Below are 20811 nucleotides of genomic sequence, written 5' to 3' on the forward strand. Positions count from 1 at the left end.
AAGTTACAGGGAAAAAATGATTTAATTTTTTCAAATACACCAAAGTGAAGCTCCTACTGTAAGAATAACATTAAAATTAACATCAAGGGGGCCAGCACTGTAGCATAGCAAGTTAAGCTGCCACCTGCAGTGCCAACATCGCAAATGGGTGCCAGTTCAAGCCCCAGCTGCTCCACTTCTAATCTAGCTTCCTGCTAAAGTGCCTGGGAAAGCAGCAGAAGATGGCCCAAGAACTTGGGCCCCTGCATCCACCTGGGAAACCTGGAAGAAGCTCCTGGTTCCTGACTTTGGTCTGTCCCAGCCCTGGCCAATGCAGCCATTTGGGGAGTAAGCCAGCAGATGGAACTCCTCTTTCCCCATCTCTCTCTCCCTTTCTCTGTAACTCTTTCAAATAAATAAAATAAATCTTAAAAAAATTTAATATCAAGGACAATCACTAAATTTTCAATTGGAGAGGCCAGCAGATATTAATTTGTTCCTAGGAAGTTTTATTAGACTCCGTGTCAGTGAAAATACATAAATTTTAATGGTAACTATCCTTATTAATTTAAGAGTTCAGATTGACAGTTTTCATTAACCAAGCTGGTAAATGGAACATAAAGCTATGATGAAACCTGCAGCACTGTTTAAACATGTGCAATTCTTCCCTGTCTTTTAAAGCAGTTAACTAGTATTTATTTAAGGGAATTATGGTAAGAATAAAGAACAAGTAAAAAACCATAGGGCAATACAACTTACCAGACAGAATTCTCTATTAGGCTACCTTCATTTAAAACTAAAGAAAACTCAGTAAACATTTATGTAGCAGGCAGTTCTCACTTTGATTTATTTTATAATAGCAATCTATTTCTTACTGAGAAAATGTTATCTTTTCAGTTTTATAACTATTCCAATTATTGTTATATAATAAATCATCCCAAACTTGCTGCCATAAAACAAAAGCCAATTTATTACACTCACAGATTCAGTGAACCAGGAACTGACAAAGAACACACTGAAGATGGTTTGTCTACATTCCACAGGGTCTGGTCCTCATGCAATCTCAAAGGTTAGGGGTGATACTGGCATTTCAATGGCTACAGCTGGAACCATTTGAATTATCCAATCATCCATTCACTCACTCACACATGTACTGACTAGTCAGAAAGATCTTGAAGACCAGGATTACTGACTGACACCTAACACCTGAGACAGTTCTATTAGGCTGGGCCTCCTAACAACACGGCAGCCTCAAGGTACTGACTTCTTGGGTCTCCAAGCACAGTGTTGTCCAACAAAGAAGTGGAAGCAACATTGCCTTCTACATGCAGGACTAAGAAGTCACACAGAATCATTTCTACTGTATTCTGCTGGTTCCAAGTAGGTAATATGCATACTCAAATTCAATAGAATTAGACCCAAATCTCAGTGAAAAGTCCTAAGTTCTAGAAGAATATGTAAGACTAGAGATATTGGTACAGCTATTTTTGGAAAATATAATTTGCTACTATAACAATACTGACAACAGTTTTGTTAATGCTATAAACAGCATTATACTGATTAGTTTTATATGGAAATATTTCCAGAAGTGATGGTATTTTCATCTTTGGATATGGAAATTAAAGTTCACATGGATATTATTATATGTAAGTTATAACTATCTTGTGAAATAGGTGTGATTATCACCCACATTTTATTAGAAGAGAAAACTGAATAGAAAAGCTGCATAACTTGCACAGAAGAAGCGCCAAAATTAGGATAAATTCATTTGTAGGAAGAATCTTTAAAAAGTTTGTCTGTGGTACAGCAGGTAAAGTGCTACCTGAGACACCAGAATCCCACTCATATGAATGCCAGTTCATATTCCAGCTGTTCCACTTCCAATCCAGCTCCCTGCTAATGGTCTAGGAAAAGCAGCAGCAGATGGCCCATGTATTTGCACCCCTGCCATCCATATGGGAGACCTCGATGAAGCTCCTGGTTTGAGTGTGTCCCAGCCCCAGCTATTGTGGCCATCTGGGGAGTGAATCAGCAGATGGAAGATGTCTCACTGTCTCTACCTCTCTGTCACTCTTTCAAATAAATTAATTAATCTTAAAAAAAGAATTTATTGAAAAATTGGATTAAAAGCATGTTTATTTGGGTGCAAAATTTTTTTAGAAAACTCAGATTTATGAAAAAAACTGCATGGATTTCATTTTTACACCAAAATAAATTCATATCTTTATAACTTCATTTTCCACAAATCTTTTAAGATACCCCTGTATTTGTCTTAAAGTCCAGGATCTTTCCACAGAATAGGCAGGCAGTTGGCATTTTGCAGTTAACAGAAACTCATATAAAACTCATCTAAATGAGAACTATGCAATGTAAGGACTGCTTGTATCTTGCTTATATAGAAGTAAACTCTTCAAAAATGAATTTATAATCCAACCAGGTTAGCTACCAGCTAACAACTGTCTATATATCTAAAAATGCAACCGAAAAGTAACAATCAAATCTACAGAGCAGTCTCTGCCATATTATATTAATACAAAATTTCTATTCTAGCTTTCATTAAGTGATTAACTGAATAAGGAAATGAATTCTAGGTGCACATGCGCGTATATGCACGTGCACACACACACAAAACCTGGGTTGTTATACATATGAGCACTTGCATATGCCAGAAAAACTATAACAGATGCTGAAAAATCTCTAAGGGTGCTTTCTATTTTTATCTATTTCTATTATTCATTTTTTACAATATTATTTACCTACAGTTACAATCTGAGTTTGTGCAGAAAATGTGACTACTTGTACTACTTGTTTTGTCACTTTTTGTAATATCTAAAAGGCTGTCTTGTGTTTCTGATTTGATTGGTATATTGTACAAACCATATAAATCCAGAAATGTGACACAATGGACAGTTATTCTTTCTTGAATCTTAACACAGTATTACCCTTACCCAAAAATGCAATTTTGCAACTAAAAGGATATGAATCAGCCTATATAAGTTTTTTCTCTGCTCTGATTATAGAGACCAAATATACAATTTTTTTCAATTTTTTACTTTTTTGAGAATGAGAGAGACAGAAAAGAGACAAAAGAGCAAGAGAGCAAGAAGGTGCACTGCTTCACTTGCCAAATGTCCACAACAGCCAGGTGGGCAAAGTTGGGAATTCAATCCAGTTCTCCCATGTGGGTGACAGGAATCCAAATACTGCAGCCATGGCTGCTGCCTCCCACAGTCTGCATTAGCAGGAAGTTGGAACCAGGAGCCCGAGTTGGGGTTCAAATTCAGATTCTCTGATGCAGGATGTGGGTATCCTAACTTGCTTATTAACCATTAAGTCAAATGCCTATGCCTCTATCATAACTTTTTTTGTTGTTTAAATCACAGGAACAGGTATTTGGTGTGGCAGTTAAGGTATCCCTTGGGATGCTCACATCCCATATGAAGAGCCTGAGTTTAGGTTCTGGCTCTTCTTTCAACCCATTTCCTGCTAATGTGCACCTTGGGAGTCAACAGGACTTGGGTCCCTGCCACCGATTTGGGAGCCCTGGACTAAGTTCCATGCTCCTGGATTCAACCTGGCCCAGCCCTGGCTGCTAAGGGAGTGAACCAGCAGACAGAAGATCTCTGTGTGTTTCTCTCTCTGCAGTTCAAATAAAAAATTTTAAAAAATAATTTTTTAAAAAACTTACATGATGTGGCTTTTTCGCAGCTTTGAAAGAAATGTTTTTCTAAAAGTACAATTCCTGGTATATCTCCACAAATTAGGAGAATTTACTAGTCATCTGAAAATTTTATATAGTTTTCTATAAATTTTTATATAGTTTAAACAATAACTTAGGATTTAAACTACATATTTTATGTACTCCTTTGATATGTAATTATTTTGAATACTTTTATATAATTTTTTAAAATACTTATTTGAGAGGTAGAGTTACAGAGAGAGGGAGAAACAGAGAAAGGTCTTCCATCCACTGGTTCACTCCCAAATGGGCACGAAGGCTGAAGCTGCGCCTATCCAAAACCAAGAGCCAAGAACTTCTTCTGGGTTTCCCATGTGGGTTCAGGGACCCAAGCACTTGGGCCATTTTCCACTGCTTTCCCAAGCCACAGCAGAGAGCCGGATCAGAAGAGGAGCAGCCAAGACATAAACCGGTGCCTATGAGACGCCAGCACCACAGAGGCTTAGCCTACTATATCACAGTGCTAGCCCCTATATAATTTTTATATATTTGAAAATGCTTTCTGGGGCTGCACAATGGTTCACAGCTTGACTGCCGCACTTCTGATTCAGCTCCCTATTAATGCACATGAGAGATCACTGGATAATGGCCCAAGTGCTTCTGCCCCTGCCACCCACATGGGAGACCCTCAAAGAAGCTCCTGGGTTCAACGTGGCCCAGCGCTGGTCCTTGCTGTCAGAGGGTGGAAGATCTCTTTCTGTTTCTCCCTCTCCCTTTGTAACTCCACCTTTCAAATAAAATAAAGTTTTTTGAAAAAGAAAAGGCTAAGATATAAGAAAATAATATTTCTTAGAAACAATCTAGTGGCCCTATTGTACTTTGAGGATTTTTTAAAATATCATGCTATCATTTTCCTAGAAGATGTATTTACTGCTCAAGAGTGAAAAATAAGGAAACAAAAAATACAACAGATCTTGCTTTAGACTAATGAAGTTCCAGTTAGATAACTGAAATTGAAGGTTTCCATATTACGATTTGTCCTAGTTGTATTTGAAATAGGCTTGGAATCTATCCTTGGGTTTCACTAATATTAGTTAATATTGGCCGGCGCGTGGCTCACTAGGCTAATCCTCTGCCTGCGGCACCAACACAGTGGGTTCTAGTCCTGGTCGGGGCGCCGGATTCTGTCCCGGTCACTCCTGTTCCTGTCCAGCTCTCTGCTGTGGCCCAGGAAGGCAGTGGAGGATGGCCCAAGTGCTTGGGCGCTGCACCTGCATGGGAGACCAGAAGAAGCACCTGGCTCCTGGCTTCGGATCAGCGCAGTGTGTCGGCCACAGCGTGCCGGCTGCAGCAGCCACTGGGAGGTGAACCAACGAGAAAGGAAGACCTTTCTCTCTGTCTCTCTCTGTCCACTCTGCCTGTCAAAAAAAATTAGTTAATATTAATAATTATAATATTTTAGAGGCATATACAAAATGGGGATGTTAAGAGCTTATTTGACCTGTCAAAGACTCCACTAAACAGTTTGTAGAAAAGCAAAGAACTTATCCTCTCATTCTAAAATTCAGCTTAACCATGACTGATGACCACTTATATCATTAAGAGGCTGACTGTGCTCTTGACTGTTTAATTTTCATAATAATTTCTTAATTTTAAAAGAAATTAATTTTCAAAAATACAAATTCAACTTAATCACACTTTTAGACACAATTAAATCTTTAGTAATTCAGATACCTCCAACAGCCAGACAAATGTAGTATTCATGAGTGAAATTTGTAGGATGGATGATAACAGAAAGCAATGAACTGGGAACCTCACACCCTGCCCAAGTAGAACTATAACTTATTGTCATTAATGAGAATCAAGGCTAAGGGAGGCTAATTTTTTTAATCTTTCAAAAAAAGTAGATAAAGCAGATTTTATTATTTATTAGAAATTTCTTTGTAGTTAAATATGAACTAATTCCTAAAACTTCCCTAAGAAAATATATCTGCATGGTATTTGTGGCTCATAGACTGCAGGTGTATAACCTTTATTACAAACATGCCTATCACCACTATAGGATAACGCTGTTAAATTAGAAGCAGGAGCTTGATCCAAACCTACAGTGACTCTATGACATCAACACACAGTATTGACTGAATGTCCACAAGAAATTTGAAGCATTAAGTTAATAAAACTATATCACTGAACATGTTTTGAAATCCATGTAGCAAATTTCGAAAGCAGTGAGAGACTGGAATGAGGTCAGAAAAGAGTTTCATGAGCTAGACTATGGAGAGTGATTAAGAAAAGAGGTAATCCTTTACCAGAAGAAGCACAGAAGAAGGAATAATAGGAGCAGAGGTATACTGCTGCTGTCTCTGGTATTAACAAGGAACATCCAGGGGACAGTGACAATATCAAAGGGAGATATTCAAGAGGACTTTAAAAGTTCATGGAAAAAACAAGAGTTTATTTTGGCACAAACACACACACACACAACTGAGATCCATGTATAAGAGGGTTCTTCAAGGGATACACTCTTGGCACAGCAGTTAAGATGTCGCTTCTGACACCTACAACCCCCATCAATGAATGTAGGAGTTCAAGTTCCTAGCTCTGCTTCCCATTCTGGCTTTCTGCTAATGTGCATGCTGCAAGGTAGCAAGTGGTGGCTCACATACTTGGATCCTTGCCACCTACATGGAGACCAGATTGAGTTAGGGCTCCCGGCTTCACCTGGACCAGTCACAGCTGTTGCAGGCATCTGGGGAGTGAACCAGCAAATGGAACATCTCTCTCTGTCTCTTTGTCTCTTGTATTTGTGCCTTTCAAATAAATGTTTTAAAAAGAGTATTCTTCAAAAATTCCATGGAAGTACGTATTACGAAGTAACTATGCATGGATTTCAAAATATTTTTGCACCAATACAAATTTATATTTTAATTTCATCTTCCAAGAACTTTTTGAAGTAACCTCACATTTCAGAGTTGTGAGAAATATAACAGTAGGGCTAGTGTTGTGGCATAGCAGTTACGTGTCATGTCAGCATCCCTCATCAGAACACTACCTTAAGGTCCAGCTGCTCTGCTTCTAGTCCAGTTCCTTGTTAATTCACCTGAGGAAGCCAAATGTTTGGGCAAGTCATCCATGCGGGAGACCCTAGCATAGAATTCTGGGCCCCTGGCTTCGGCCTGGCCCAGACCTAGCATTTGCAACCATATGGGGAGTGAACCAGCAGATGAAGAGTTCTATCTTCTCAATCTCTCTCTCTTTCTGCCTATCAAATAAATAAATAAATATTTATATATAAGTTAAAAAATAAATCTTTCATATATATATGATATAGCAAATTTCCATGGCTCTCGAAAGCTAAGAGTTTAAACCTAATGTGATAGGCAATTGAAATAATTATTAAAAAATTATAAAAATAATAATTACTTCAGAGTGTTATAATTGATGTGGCATCTTTTAAAAAAGATTACTCTGTCTTAGTACAGAAAGGATGGGAGAGCACAAAGCCTAGCAGACAATGAAGAAATGGTCTCAGTAGTACAATAAGGTGGAGACAAGGGCCTGGGCTCTTACTAATGAAAATGTGAAGAGTCTCCCATTAATCCACTGAATCCTTGCTGTTACCTTGTTCCTGTAGGTGTGCATGCACACACACACACACACACACACACTTTTGCCTAGCCTGAAAGAGGGATTCTGTACTCAACTTTGATTAGCTTTCCCATATAGGTTTGTAGGCTCAAGGAAGCCAGATTATTTGTTATTCAAGAGATCTCTATATGAGACCTCCAGATTGCTGGTTTTTTGGAATTTAAAGATATTTCAATTTGAAAATCTAACACTTCAAATGATTATATCAGGGCTCTCTTTTTACTTTGATTAGGGATTTGATGGTCGGTGAGGTTAAGAAACAAGTCTGAGTTCACATATTTAGTAAGGGCCGTGCTGGAATTAGAGTTTTGATTTCCTACTTCCAATGTTAGTGTTCTTTTTATTATACAAGGATAGCTCCAATTTGTTAATGAAGAAGAAAGACAAGAATCACCCTTTCTAATATTCACTGGGGAAAGGTAAGGTAGCACAGCTTTACTCCTACAGCAGAAGTTAGCACACTAAGGCCACAGATAGGGGTGGCTTTTATATTTATAATGGTTGAACAAAATGAAAAGAATATGTATTTCATGACGTGAAAATTAAATTTCAGTGCCCATAAATAATTTTATCGGTACACCACTCATTCCTCTGTGTGTTGTTTATAGCAGCATTCACATCATCCACAACCTTGCTGTTTGATGCACTACAAATTGCAGTGACACAGTCATGACTCACCAGTGTTTCATGTATCATGTATACTGTCAAACCACAAGATTTAATTTTGGTCATGTCAAAACAAGAAAAGTATACAGATGGTCCCCAACTTACAATGGTTCAGCATGATTTCTGAAACTTTACGATGGTACAAAAGCAATAAGCACTCAGTAGAAATCCTAATTTGAATTTTGATCTTTTCTTGGTTATCGAAATTCATTAAGATACTCTCTTATGATGCTAGGCAGGGGCCACAACTCCAAGTCAACAATAACAAGGGTAAGTAACCTATTCTCTATAGTATACTGTGATGTTAAACCACGATATCCATAGGTTAAATGCATTAAATGCATTTTGTACTTACAATATTTTCAGCTTACAGTTTATAAGGACATAACCTCATTCGTTTAAGGCATTTAAAGCAGTGTGTAGACTATGTTGTTATTGAGTTAGATAGCAAGCCACTGTACTATGCAATGATACTGTAGCTCTGCTACAAAAATAGAATACACATTGACATTAACCAATTCATCAGATTACTAACGCATATGAAAGCATTGTCAGAGAAATCAGGAAACATAAAATACCTCATCATAGCAGAATTTTTTCATGAAAATGAAGCTGCAAACATGAGTGGCTCCAGAAAGGAGGGCTGCTTACATAAAGATAATTAAATTGTATTTGACAGCACCAACCAAATAGATATTCCCAGAGAAGATAACTTTTTAAGAACAGCTTTCAGTGAGAACAGCTACTTGAAGGGAAGACAATGGGAGCAATATCAACATTTAATGTAACTTAAAAAAAAAAAAAAAAAAAGATGAAGAGGTTTTCCCCAGCTCTTGAGTTGACTGAAAGATACTGGTACTACTTTATTTTTATTTTTTTTAAGATTTATTATTTATTTATCTGAAAAGCAGAGTTACAGAGAGGCAGAGGCAGAGCAAGAGAGAGGTCTTCTATCTGCTGGTCCACTACCCAAATGGCCGCAACAGCTGGTCCGAAGCCAGGAGCCTTCTACGGATCCTCTACATGGGTGCAAGGGCCCAAGGACTTGGGCCATCTTCCACTGTTTTCCCAGGCCACAGCAGAGAGCTGGATCGGAAGTGGAGCAGCCAGGGCTAGAACCGGCATCCATATGAGATGCCAGCACTGCAGGCAGCGGCCCCATCAACTATACCAGAGCACTGGCCCCTACTGTTTTTTTTAAGAAGTCCATCCCAAGCTTGTAGTGACTAAATAAGCTTCTATAAAGAGTCTGTATAGAAAATAATTGGCAAGCATATTTTCAAAGTTGAGAAAACACTATTTCAGTACAACCTGAAGTGGAATCTGCTAAGATGTATTACAACAGATAGTGGCAGAAATATATGAGGAATAGAAAACTGTTTAGTTGAACTTATGTGCAAAGTTTATGGTTCATCAGTCTGGTATTCATCAATAGGTTTTTTTATAGGGAAATATTTTAATTTATTTCATATCACTGAACCAGTAGTACTGCCAGTGAACTTCGTTTGCTTTCACAGATTTAACTATCATCAGTTCTATGCATTTCAATCAGAAATAGAAAGTGAATATCTTAACTTGTTTTATTTTGCAGAAGAAGTTCAATAGTTTAGCAGCTTTAAAGTTTTATTGTAATTTATTTGGGCTCAAACGCACAATTGAAATTTTCTATGCCAAAAGAAATGCCAACCACTATTACCAAACAATGAATGGCTCTGAAAGTTAGATTTTGTAGATTTGATAACATTTCCTAATGAATCCGACCAGAAAGTCAGGTAGCAACATGCTTTTATGGTTACTTACACCACAGTAAATCAATTTGACACACTGTTCAAATCACAAGTTAAAACCAATCTACTTCATACTCTCCATTATTGTCAAAAAGTAAAACAAGACCTTCCTACATACAGAAATTTCAGAGATAAATTTTGTAACTTCAAACTGTAGTCCTAGCAGTGCTTTTCAGACCTTGTTGCAAGTGCAAAGGAAATTTCCTTATTTCAAATGTAACTGAACAGTTGAGGGGCTCCTACCAAACCATCCACTGGAAGCAGTTAATCTGCATGCTACATGGCAAACATCTAAAGTGGAGTAGAAAATAATTCTATAAATGTCTTCCATATAATAAATATGCTCATTAAAAATCATATGCAATTTGCAATACCTATCTGTGTGCAAAAAGCCTTCAAAGATAAAATTTGTAAAATCGCACTGCAGATCTGCATTAACAGATGAACATCTGGACTCATTCAGATAGGATAACTATGAGTCTCAAATAAGTGAAATTATATCCCCCAAAAAGAATTCCTTACTTTTCATTTTGTACTACAATAAGCTATGTTCCATTAATATTATATTTTGAATTTGGTAAAAATATTCATGAGTACTTGTTCTCATCATATGTATATTCTCTCTTTTCTACATTACATCCTTGATTTTTGTCTCTTGGCATGTAAAGCCTAAAAGATCTACCATCTGGCCCTTTATGGAAAAAGCTCATCAACCTCTACTGGAAGGGTGGTGCTTTTCCAGTGCAGCATCACCAGGGAATGTCTTGACAAGGCAAATTGTGAACCGATCCCACACTCACTGAACCTGAATTTCTAAGGACATGCACAGTAATCTTTTTTTAACAAGCTCTCCAGGTGATGGCTGTGCAAAAGTTTGCAAACCTTGCTCTTGCACTTCCAGCTTCCAGACTGTGAAAGAATAAATTTCTGATCCTGAAAAATCATTCCGCTTCAGGTATTCTATTACAGCAGCATAAAATGAATTAAGATAATAACCTATTCTGATATCTTTATTTTTGCTCTTTTCAATATGTTAATGAGCTGTTTGACAAATTAAAATGTCTAGGAAAATAATTTAAATTTTCTCTTATCAGTTATCTAAAGAATTGGCTATACAAAATTTATGGGGTTCCCCAAGGAGTAGGTCTTCCCTATTCCTTTCTTCCTGATGTTCATGATTGGATAATAAACATTTAGGCAATTCTGATAGCTGTTGCTGGTGCCACCAATAACTCCAGAATTGCCAAGTTCAAAGTCAAGTGACCAGGAATTTCTGGAGAGAGCAAACCACATTATTACCCCAAAAGTGTACAAAAGCTCCAAGATCCCATTATGAAAGCAAAAATTTCTTGAATCTCAAAATGAGTTATAGGTATTATAACTTTCCAAAGAGACTTCATAATAAGACTCAACTAAGGATAGTGAACTTAGCCATCTCCAACAAAAGGTATGAGGAGCATATAGAAAACATTATAATACCAACGTAAGAAAAATTATTTTACTTTTTAATCATCTATGCTCTTTTAAAATCACAATTTCTAGTAATTATCAGCTAATAAAAATATGTGATCACCCCACCTTGACTTGCAAAGATCAGGCAAAAGTGGTATTTTTTTTTAACTAATTCATTCCTGAACTTACAATTAAGAGAAAAGGACCATCTATAAAGTTGATATATACTTGCTTCTGCAGAGAAAAATACAACTCCAGGAATTAAGAGTATAATTGGAGATACAAGAATAACCTGGAAAAGTCCCCAAATTCACAATGTCTGATAGTAAACTGGAAATGGTAAAATCATTTATCAATAAAGAGTTTTCTTTATGCAAAATTATAAAATAAAGTCATTCTAAATTCACCATGCATTTTACAAAAAGAACTGTAGTATGCTAAATCACAATGATATAAGAAAATGGAGTATCAAAGAAGTGAGAAAGCACTATTAAAAATTATTCTGAGGCAAATAAATAACATTTGCCACTCCAAGTAATGTGCAACATTTAAAAAAAAATCTATGCTTTCTTACAGATCTTTAAACAAAATAAGGAATACAGCATGAAAATACACAGTGAGCTGTTTTTTCCTACTCATTACCCGCTTACTTTACAACTAAATTCCATATTTACCATACCTTTCTTAAGTAACCTGTTTGGAAAATATAAAAACTGTCCATCAGTATGCTTCAGTGATTCTTTTCAGGACCTTCTCATTACCTAGTACCCTCACCCCCACCCCAATCCATGGTTTCCAAAGTCCCTTATAGAAAATGAAATAGTACTTGCATACAACCTATACGTATCCTCTCATGTACTTTAAATCATCTCTAGATACCTACAATACCTAACACAATGTACATGTGTATTGTTTGGGCATAAGGATAAAAAAAAAGTCTGTACGTGTTCAATATAGACTTAATTTTTTCCCCAAATATTTTTCATTCCCAGTTGGTTGAATCCATAGAAGCAGCAGGTATGGATATGAACAGCTGATCATACTGGGTAACATCCTACCAAAGTATATGAACTTAAGCCTTTTCTCAGTCCTTTATCACTGATTATTCTGTAGAAATAGACATTATTGGGTCCAGCACTGTGGCATAGCTGGTAAAGCTGCTGACTGCAGTGCCAGCATCCCATATGGGCATTGGTTCTAGTCCCGGCTGCTCCAGTTCCTATCCAGCTCTCTGCTATGGCCTGGGAGAACAGTAGAAGATGGCCCAAGCCCTTGGGCCCCTGCACCCGCATGGAAGACCCAGAAGAAGCTCCTGGCTCCCGGCTTCAGATCGGCTCAGCTCTGCCCACTGCGGCCAATTGGGGAATGAACCAGCAGATGGAAGACCTCTTTCTCTGCCTCTCCTTCTCTCTGTGCAACTCTGACTTTCAAATAAATAAATAAATCTAAAAAAAAAAAAAAAAAAAGACATTATTGACCATTTATTCTTTCTTGAAATCAACCATATGATTCTAGTCTTTCACTGCTACCTACTTTGGTATTTTTTCAGTGTCAAATCACGCGATTCCTTTTCCCTAACTCTGAGGGCATTCCTCAAAATTCTTACCTTGGACAGATTATCTTCTTTTTCTTTGTTGATCCTTATCCTCTATCAACTTCAAATATCACCTCAGGATATCTGTGGATCACTTCTAAATCTCTAGTTCAAACCTTCTCTTGAGAGTTACAAATAAACGTTTAATTTTTTCTACCTATTTTAGTCAGCACATTTCTACCATATAAAGCTATGTGCCACACAGTGATATTACAAATACATTCAAAACCTAATATAACAGAGTCCCTGTCATTAGGGAGCAGAGACAGGCCAAAATGTCCAACTCAACAAGTTCAAATGGGTTCTCATGTTTCCTCTTCCAATGGATTGAGAATGTATTAACAGATCCCCACATTGTCATTATCACCCAGGCAATCAAGTGCCATAATCTAGTTCAGGACATGAAACATTTTTACTGGAACTGCAGCAACTCCCTTCTGAAGCATTCTCTCATTTCTCATCTAACCCATTCTGCACTCAATTGACAGATTTTCTTAATTACAGATGTAATCTATAACTTAACTGCACAAAAATGTTTAACAATTACCCTCAATAGACAAGTGATGTACAAACTCTTCTACCATTTGGCATTTAAGGTTTTCCAGTATCTGGTCTACTAGAATTTTTTCATCACTGTCACCTATGATTTCTTTATCTTTCACATGGTTAATCACATCCTAGAAATTCCTCAAAAGTTCCCTATCTCTGGATTTTCATTTCTATCATCCCTCCCCCTCATTCTGATTAACAGTCTCACTTCTGCCATTTAGAAACTTAACCGACCTTTGGTTCAAATAACACCATTTCCCTCAAATGTTTTCTCCATCCCTTGAATCCATATTAGATGTAAAGTTCTCTTGTATCACTTTAACATTCATTCCTGTTACAGTTATTTGTGATGTGTTCCTTAAAATCATAAGCAACTGGGGCAGGCTCTGTGATGTTGCAGGTTCAAGCTGCCACCATATACCATCTGGGCATGGGTTCGTGTCCCAGCTGCTCCACTTCCCATTCAGCTCCCTGCTAAAGGCCTGGGAAAAGCATTGGAAGATGGCCCAAGTGCTTGGGCCCTTGCCACTCACTTGGGAGACCTGGGAAAATCTCCTGGCTCCTGGCTTTGGCCTGGTCCAGTAGCAGCCGTTACAACCATCTGGGGAATTAACCAGCAGATGTAACACCTCTCTCTGTAACTCTTTCAAATATAAATTTAAAATAAAAAAGATTACAAACAACTTGAAACATGAATGTTTACTCACCTTTATCCTCTCATAGAATATGGTACATGACAATAAATATTGTTTATAAATTATATAAAAATATATTTATATATTGTGTTTATATATTCACAATATTAAATATTGTGAATTTATAGTAAAGTATACACATAAATTAATAGTTATGGCCCATAAGGCTATATAGTAATTTTTCTTCACTTTCTTATGGAGAAATGTCAGTCATGAGAATATATATTTTTAATCACCTTATTTTTGAGAAGACAGTGATTTTTTTCCCCTTACCATTAACCAACATATGTTCCACCTCATATATATATGTGTGCATGTAAATATGCAGTACATATGTATACATATACATATTAATATATGTATATAATATAGATGTATATTAATATGTATATATTATATATACTATATGTATTAATTATTGTAACTTCCTTGGCTCAAATAATTGCTTTCCAGGGTTTCAATTTTATATTATTGTATGTACCTACTGAGCATACACAAAACAGCTTTACCATTGGAATGGCAGAACAGAAAGAAACGTCTTGCCTAAGTCTGACCCAAAGCCTGACAGGATCATCCAACTTTTTCTTCTCTTTTAAAAAGAAAGAGGCTATAGTATAAATATTCTTCCCTGTTGTGGCTTCTTCCACATTTCCATAACACCTACCAGCGCAAAGGTTTGTTCAAAGTTTGTTCAGAGCCTATACTTTTAGGTTCAAATGTTGAAAATTAAAAGGTAAGTGGTTTAGGTCCAACAATTAATTTGCCAAAGATTTACTAAATGCCTACTACGAGAAAAGCACTGAGAGAGACACAAAAATTATTAGGACATACTTTTCATCTTTTGAAACTCATGATTAATAACAATTCCATTATAAGGCAGATTATGTAAGTGCTAAAAAGCTTCTACCAAGGTACCAACAAGTACTATAAGAGAAACCAAACAGCTTCTATGGTGTCAAATGAGTGATGGGCTTCTAATTGGACTTTTATTTTTTAAATTATGTAATAGTATCCACTATTTTAAAGATTAATAATTTTTAAATAGGCAATTTCATTTGTTTTAGGTATTTTTATTCAGGTGTGTTGCAACTGATTTGGATTTTTCCATTTAAAAAGTACTGATTCAACATGAATGCTAAAATTTTTAGTCAAATGGGTTTTTAAGTTACTTTGACACATGGGGAAATGCATTTTATAGGCCAAGCTTGTGGCCTATAGTTAAGAAAATGTATGCATACTTAAAGGAAAGACACAATATGTCCAATAATCTCATTTAAAATTCTGCTCCTAGAAAAAGGATAGGCATATGAAAATGGGCCACCCTGTTTTTACAGAGATTTGCTCAGCCTGTCAACAACTGAAAATAAAATTCAGGGACCCACATCATTTTTCCTTTATACCACCTCTTCCTGCTAAATGGCCAGAGGTCTGAATCAGAGCTTTTCCAGGAAGCCTTTGCTTTTCTAGGAAGCTCCATCAACACCATTTCTAGATTGAGATATTTCCTTGAACATTTTGAGTTGCCGTGACCTAACTCTGGATGCATAGAGCACTGCATGGCAGATGAAAGGACCACACTCATCTCAAGCTTAAAAATAACTCGCGCAGAAGGGGTGGGAAAAGCCTGACGTGACAGATGCCAATGGAGCAAATTTTTTAAATGAGGAAATTATGATAGACAGGAGTGGAAACAAACTGGGGAACACGCAGAAGTACAGTATTCCGAGCTGCTACTATTAAAAGAAACTTTCGGCTCTGGATGGCATTACAGAATTTAACAGATGCACGAGTATTTGTGATGCCTAAATGTAAAAGTTAAGAAATACACAATGAGAAACACTGAGGTTCAATTACATTTTTGTAAGATTGGTTTGGGTGAGATGTTTAAAAGCAAACCTCTCCCTCGAGATTAACTTTAAATACAAAGGAACTAAAATCAGATTATGCAGATTGAGGCAGGGGAAGCCGGGAAGGAATAACTAGCATGTAAGTTGGGTAACAATATGTCACAGGGTGCAGCTTCCTGAGGCAGGAGGCGGGCGAAGACGGCGAGAAGCGGGTTGAGCACTGGAGCACCGCACGGTGTAGTCGCCCGACACTAATTCAACAGCTAGCGGCTCTACCCTGCCTCACGTTCCTCGTGGCCTCTGACAAGTCATCCTCCCAGCCTATGGGGCTGTCCGCTCTCGCCCCTGGAAAATTGTTTCTGTGCAGGTTGTAGAATCGCCCTCACCAACTACTTGCTCCCACTTCCCTGCCCAGGACGCGCAGTCCCCAAGATGGGGAAAGGTCGCCCTGACAGGGAAGCGAGTTACACCAAGTGGTGTCTCCGGGGGTCGGCCGGCTGGCTGGCGGACCAGCGGCCTCGGGAGAAGCGGCGCTGGGGCAGAGGAGGCGAGCCGGCGAGGCGGCTCCGGGGTGCCCGGGCACCGGCAGGAAGCATGGAGGAGGGGAGGCAGGCAGCGAGGTGCCGGAGAGCCGGGCGGCGGTCCGGCCCCAGCCCGACCCCACCCGGCTCGGGACCCTCCCGGCCCGGTACCGGCGCGCGTGCCGCGTGCGCCGACGCTCCCCGGTGGCTCAGCCACCGCCTCACGCCCGTGGGCTTGGGGAATCCGGCAACTTTGCGCGAGAAACGCTCCCCACCCTGCAGCAGGCTGAGAGAGAAAAATGTCAGGCGATGACGGGGGAGGGAGGATGACTTACCCATGTTCCTCCTAGGGGGTGAGGAGCAGGCAGGGCAAGGCGAAGGTCTCCGGCGCGGGCAGCGCGGCTCGGCGTCCTCCTTCTACCTTCTTCTCTCCCGCAGCCAGGGAGGGACCCGCGGGGGGCGGCCGCCGGGAAGGAGCAGCTGCTGCCGGTGCCGCTGCTGCTGCTGCTGCTGCTGCAGGCGGCGCGGCCGCGGCGGGGACGAGCGGCGGGGGGCGGGGCGGGGCGGGACGGGCGCAGCCTGCGGCGGGCGCGGCTCCGAGCGGGCGTGCGGGCGTGCGGGCGGGCGGGCGGGCGGCGGAGGCGCCGGGCCGGCCTGAGGAGCGCCAGCTCCGACGCGCAGCCGGAGAGCGCCCCGCCCTCCACACTGCGCATGCTCAGTGCTGGCTTGCCGGCCTGCTTTTTTTTTTTTTCCCCCTCCGTGGCAAATGAGGCTGAGCGTGTTGGTGGGCGTGTTTGCCTGTCGGCTGCAGCTGCCGCCGCAGAGGAGCTTGATGGCGGCCGTCTTTGGGGCGGGGGGTGGGCCCGGAGAAGGTACGGCATAGCAGTCGGGAGCCCCAGCTGCACCTGCCGACTCGCCCGAAGCTGGCTTTCCACCCTGGATACCCGGCCCGCCTGCAGTCGGTTGCTGGACGGCCAGCTGCACAGGCGGGAATTTCCCGGGGAAGACGCTGGGCAGCCCCCGGCCCGGGAGGGGTCCGGGGGAAGCCAAGCAGCCGCCCGAGAACGAAGCTGGGATGCACGTGCAGGCGAGGAGGCCAGTGCCGCTAGGGGATACCGAGGACGCCTGCTGGGAGGGCGCTCGCCAAGCCCGAGGGACGGTGAAGGCTCTCCTGGCTGTGGCCAGCTTGAGAACAGAGGCCCGAACGGCCGCGGAGTGACTGCCCGGGGTTTCCTAGGGGAGCGCGGCCTTCCAGACCCTGGAGGGCGCTTTCTCGAGGCTGCCCTCGGCCATCGGGCTCCACCCCTCCGGACGTGCCGGTTCTGCCCCGCTCCCTTTGAACGCGGGAGGAACGACATTCCTAGGCCACAAAATAATTGTCCAACTGAGTTGGCTGCGGCGCGGCCAAGCGAACACGGCAGAGGTTGCGCTGTCCCAGGGGCTGCCGCCCGCTCTGGCCTCCTCCTCCACGGCGGGGCGAACCTGACCAGGGACGCTCCCTTTCTAGGCCGCCCTCCAGGCCGGGCATGCGCCTGAAGCCGCAGCTGGTTTTGGGTCCTGTGCCAACGGGAAGGAAGCCAAGAAAACCTTGGATTTCTTTGCACCTTGCTCTGCCCTGACCCTTCTGTGACTGGGGGCAGAATCTTCCCAGGCTGCAGCCCTGCAGGGCACAGGGGCGCAGTGAGCTGCACAACCTGTGGGAAGAAGAGCTGAATCGAGGTTTCTCTCTCTGCAACTTTTACTCTTTCAGTTCTGTGTCTGGAAAGAGCTTTATTCTTCATCTGTGCCTCATGTTCACAGATCAGTTTCTCTGTGTGTGACTAATACTGCAGACACACATCAATCAGGAGGGGCTCTGTAATTTGTTCATCAGAGAGCAGATTTGATGTGATTTTTCTAAAACGAAAATGAAACAGTTGACTTAGAGAGGTTTGGTAAAACAGGAAAATACAATTTTCTTTACAGAAGTCAAAGATACTGGACTTTCCTGATGCACGTGACAATCAGACGCCTCATTCTTCTCGAACGATAAGAGTGATCTTCCTGTTGGCCTCGAAAATAATCTTGGCTGAATTCATTTCCCAGGGCTATTAAAACAGCTGGCACAAACTGAAGGGTTTGGAACACCTGAAATTACTGTCTCAGAGTTTTGGAGGGCAGAGGTCTGACAACAAGGTGGCAGCGGCCCCATGACCAGTGGAAGGCCTTGAGTAAGGGCTGAGGCAGGGTGACTACAGTCTCCACATGGTGCTCAACCTGTGTACATGTTTCTATGTTCAAATGGCTCTCTCTGTCTTAAAGCTTTATTTACCTATTTGAAAGGCAGATTTACAGAGAGGGTGAAACAGAGATCTTCCATCTGCTGGTTCACACTCCCCAAATGGCCTCAATGGCTGGAGCTGTTGGATCCAAAGGCAGGAACTCCAACCAGGTCTCCCACGCGGGTGCAGGGGCCCCTAGTACTTGGGCCATCTGCTGCTGCTCTCCCAGGCCATTAGCAGGGAGGTGGAGCAGCCATGACTCAAACCAGTGCCCATATGGGATGCCAGCGTTGCAGCGGCTTTACTCATTACACCACAGCATCAGCCCCCAGGTTTCTCTCTCTTTTTTTTTCAACAAAGACACCAGTTATATTCAGTTAGGTACCAACCATACTCCAGTGTGATCTCATTATCTTTAATTATTTCTGTAGTGACCCTTCTTCCAAATAACGTCATGGTCTGAGGTCCTAGGGGTTAAGTCTTTTAGCACAATTCATCCCTGCCCCCACCTCACACAGACACATTTGCCATATTCCATATTCATTTTTGACTGCCCAGAAGCCACCCAGAGCCTTTGTATCGCTGCTTATTTCTGACCTCCTTGTCTTTCCTTAACCATCATGAATCTCTTCTAGACTCTCAAGTTCACTTGCTTTCCTTTCCTGCTTTTCCTTTTCAAATTATATGTTAGAATAATTTCCTTGTACAACTTTTCTCTTTCTTTTGGATGTATAAATGGAAATTAGCCAAAGGAGCTGAAGAGGCCTTGTGACCTCCCACCTGACACTGGTTTCAGTGCTTTCTGTTCTGCTTGAATCTACAAGCCATTCCCCCAGCCTTCCTACCAATTCAAACCACAACACTGTTCAAGTGTATTGCACACACTGAGTCCCAATGTGTTGGTGGGTAACCATAGTGGGACCCAATACGGACTGCTACATGCAGTAGTGGATCACCAAGGACCAATATAGCACCTAGTCCTCACACACAACACCATTTCCTATCCTCTCCCCTTTCTTGTGCTATTATGGGAATATAGCACTTTTTCAGATCTCTATTTTATCTCTTAATTCAAAAATTTCCTTTATGAAGCCTTTACTAGGCATCTTATCTAAAACACTCCATCCACTTCATATGCCTGCTTATGTACTTTTATTTCTATAGCACTTATCAAAAAAGATAATGCATATTTTGCTGTTTGGTTGTCATCCACATTTAAATGTAAGTTCTCCAAAGGCAGAGATTTTTGTCTGCCTTATTTGCCATTATACGACCAGTCCTTGGAACAGTGCTAGCAGATAGCAAATACTAAAAATTTGTAGTATGAATGAAAATATTCTTTTTTTTTCAGAGATTTTATCTTGAAAGATAATAAGAATGGCATTAATATTCTCTATAAATTCTAGTATCTCACCAAGTAAAATTCGTTATTCAATAAATATAATAATGATACAATGACTATATTATTTCTGTCAAACTATGAGACTTCTCCTAGGTAGAGTATTTGTCCTAATTTACTCACTCATTCAGTTCATAGAGAATTATTGATTGCTCCTATCTAACACACACTATGATATGCACTTATTAGAAAAATTGTTTTGATAATATTTCTGGTACTTGATCCTAGAAATATTTAACAACATTTTCTGATGTAGAGAGAATGTGCTCCAGAAGTCAATCTGCAAGTGCCCATACTGCAGGTCAAGCAATTTCCAGGATTTTATTAAATCTGCAACAAAATAAAGCAGGAAATTCTGGCCCAATGCAGAGATTTTCAAATTCCATCCAGGAAACATTATGTTCATAAAGTATTGCAGATTTATTTGAATAGCAAGTTATGTTGAAAATTAGTTTATTCACTAGATAGCTGTAATTTTGATGGAATAGTAGGAAGGAAATGTCTATTAAAAAATACCAGAAGTAAAACTTATAAGTAATTACTTAATATTGATGCATCTAAACTTAAAAAGTTTAGAAGGTGATTTAAATTCTTTAAAAGATACATTGGGAAGAGCAGAGCAGGAAGAACTACCAAGAGAAGAAAGAGAATGCTCTTTTAAGGAATAATAGGGAACTGATTGCCTGTTCTTCACCATAATGTTCTGAATATCATTTAAGGGAATCTCACTGGAG

The 20811-nt window shown here is 40.4% G+C and overlaps 1 protein-coding gene across 6 annotated transcripts in view; it reads right to left on the bottom strand.

The window, feature by feature from the left end:
* Nucleotides 1–16972, bottom strand: part of RAP1GDS1 (Rap1 GTPase-GDP dissociation stimulator 1) — a 170356-nt gene extending 153384 nt beyond the window's left edge. For 3 of the 6 annotated variants that reach the window (XM_070047841.1, XM_070047840.1, XM_070047838.1), the window contains exon 1: nt 16753–16962. In XM_070047841.1, coding sequence (XP_069903942.1) covers nt 16753–16756 — 4 coding nt within the window. In that variant the 5' untranslated portion in view covers nt 16757–16962. Of the gene's footprint in view, nt 1–16752 lie in introns of all 6 variants that reach the window. The other 3 variants (XM_070047837.1, XM_070047842.1, XM_070047839.1) reach the window with 3 other exon arrangements.
* Between the last annotated feature and the right edge of the window lie 3839 nt (nt 16973–20811).

Source organism: Oryctolagus cuniculus, chromosome 8, assembly GCF_964237555.1.
Source record: "Oryctolagus cuniculus chromosome 8, mOryCun1.1, whole genome shotgun sequence".
Taxonomy (NCBI): Eukaryota; Metazoa; Chordata; class Mammalia; order Lagomorpha; family Leporidae; genus Oryctolagus; species Oryctolagus cuniculus.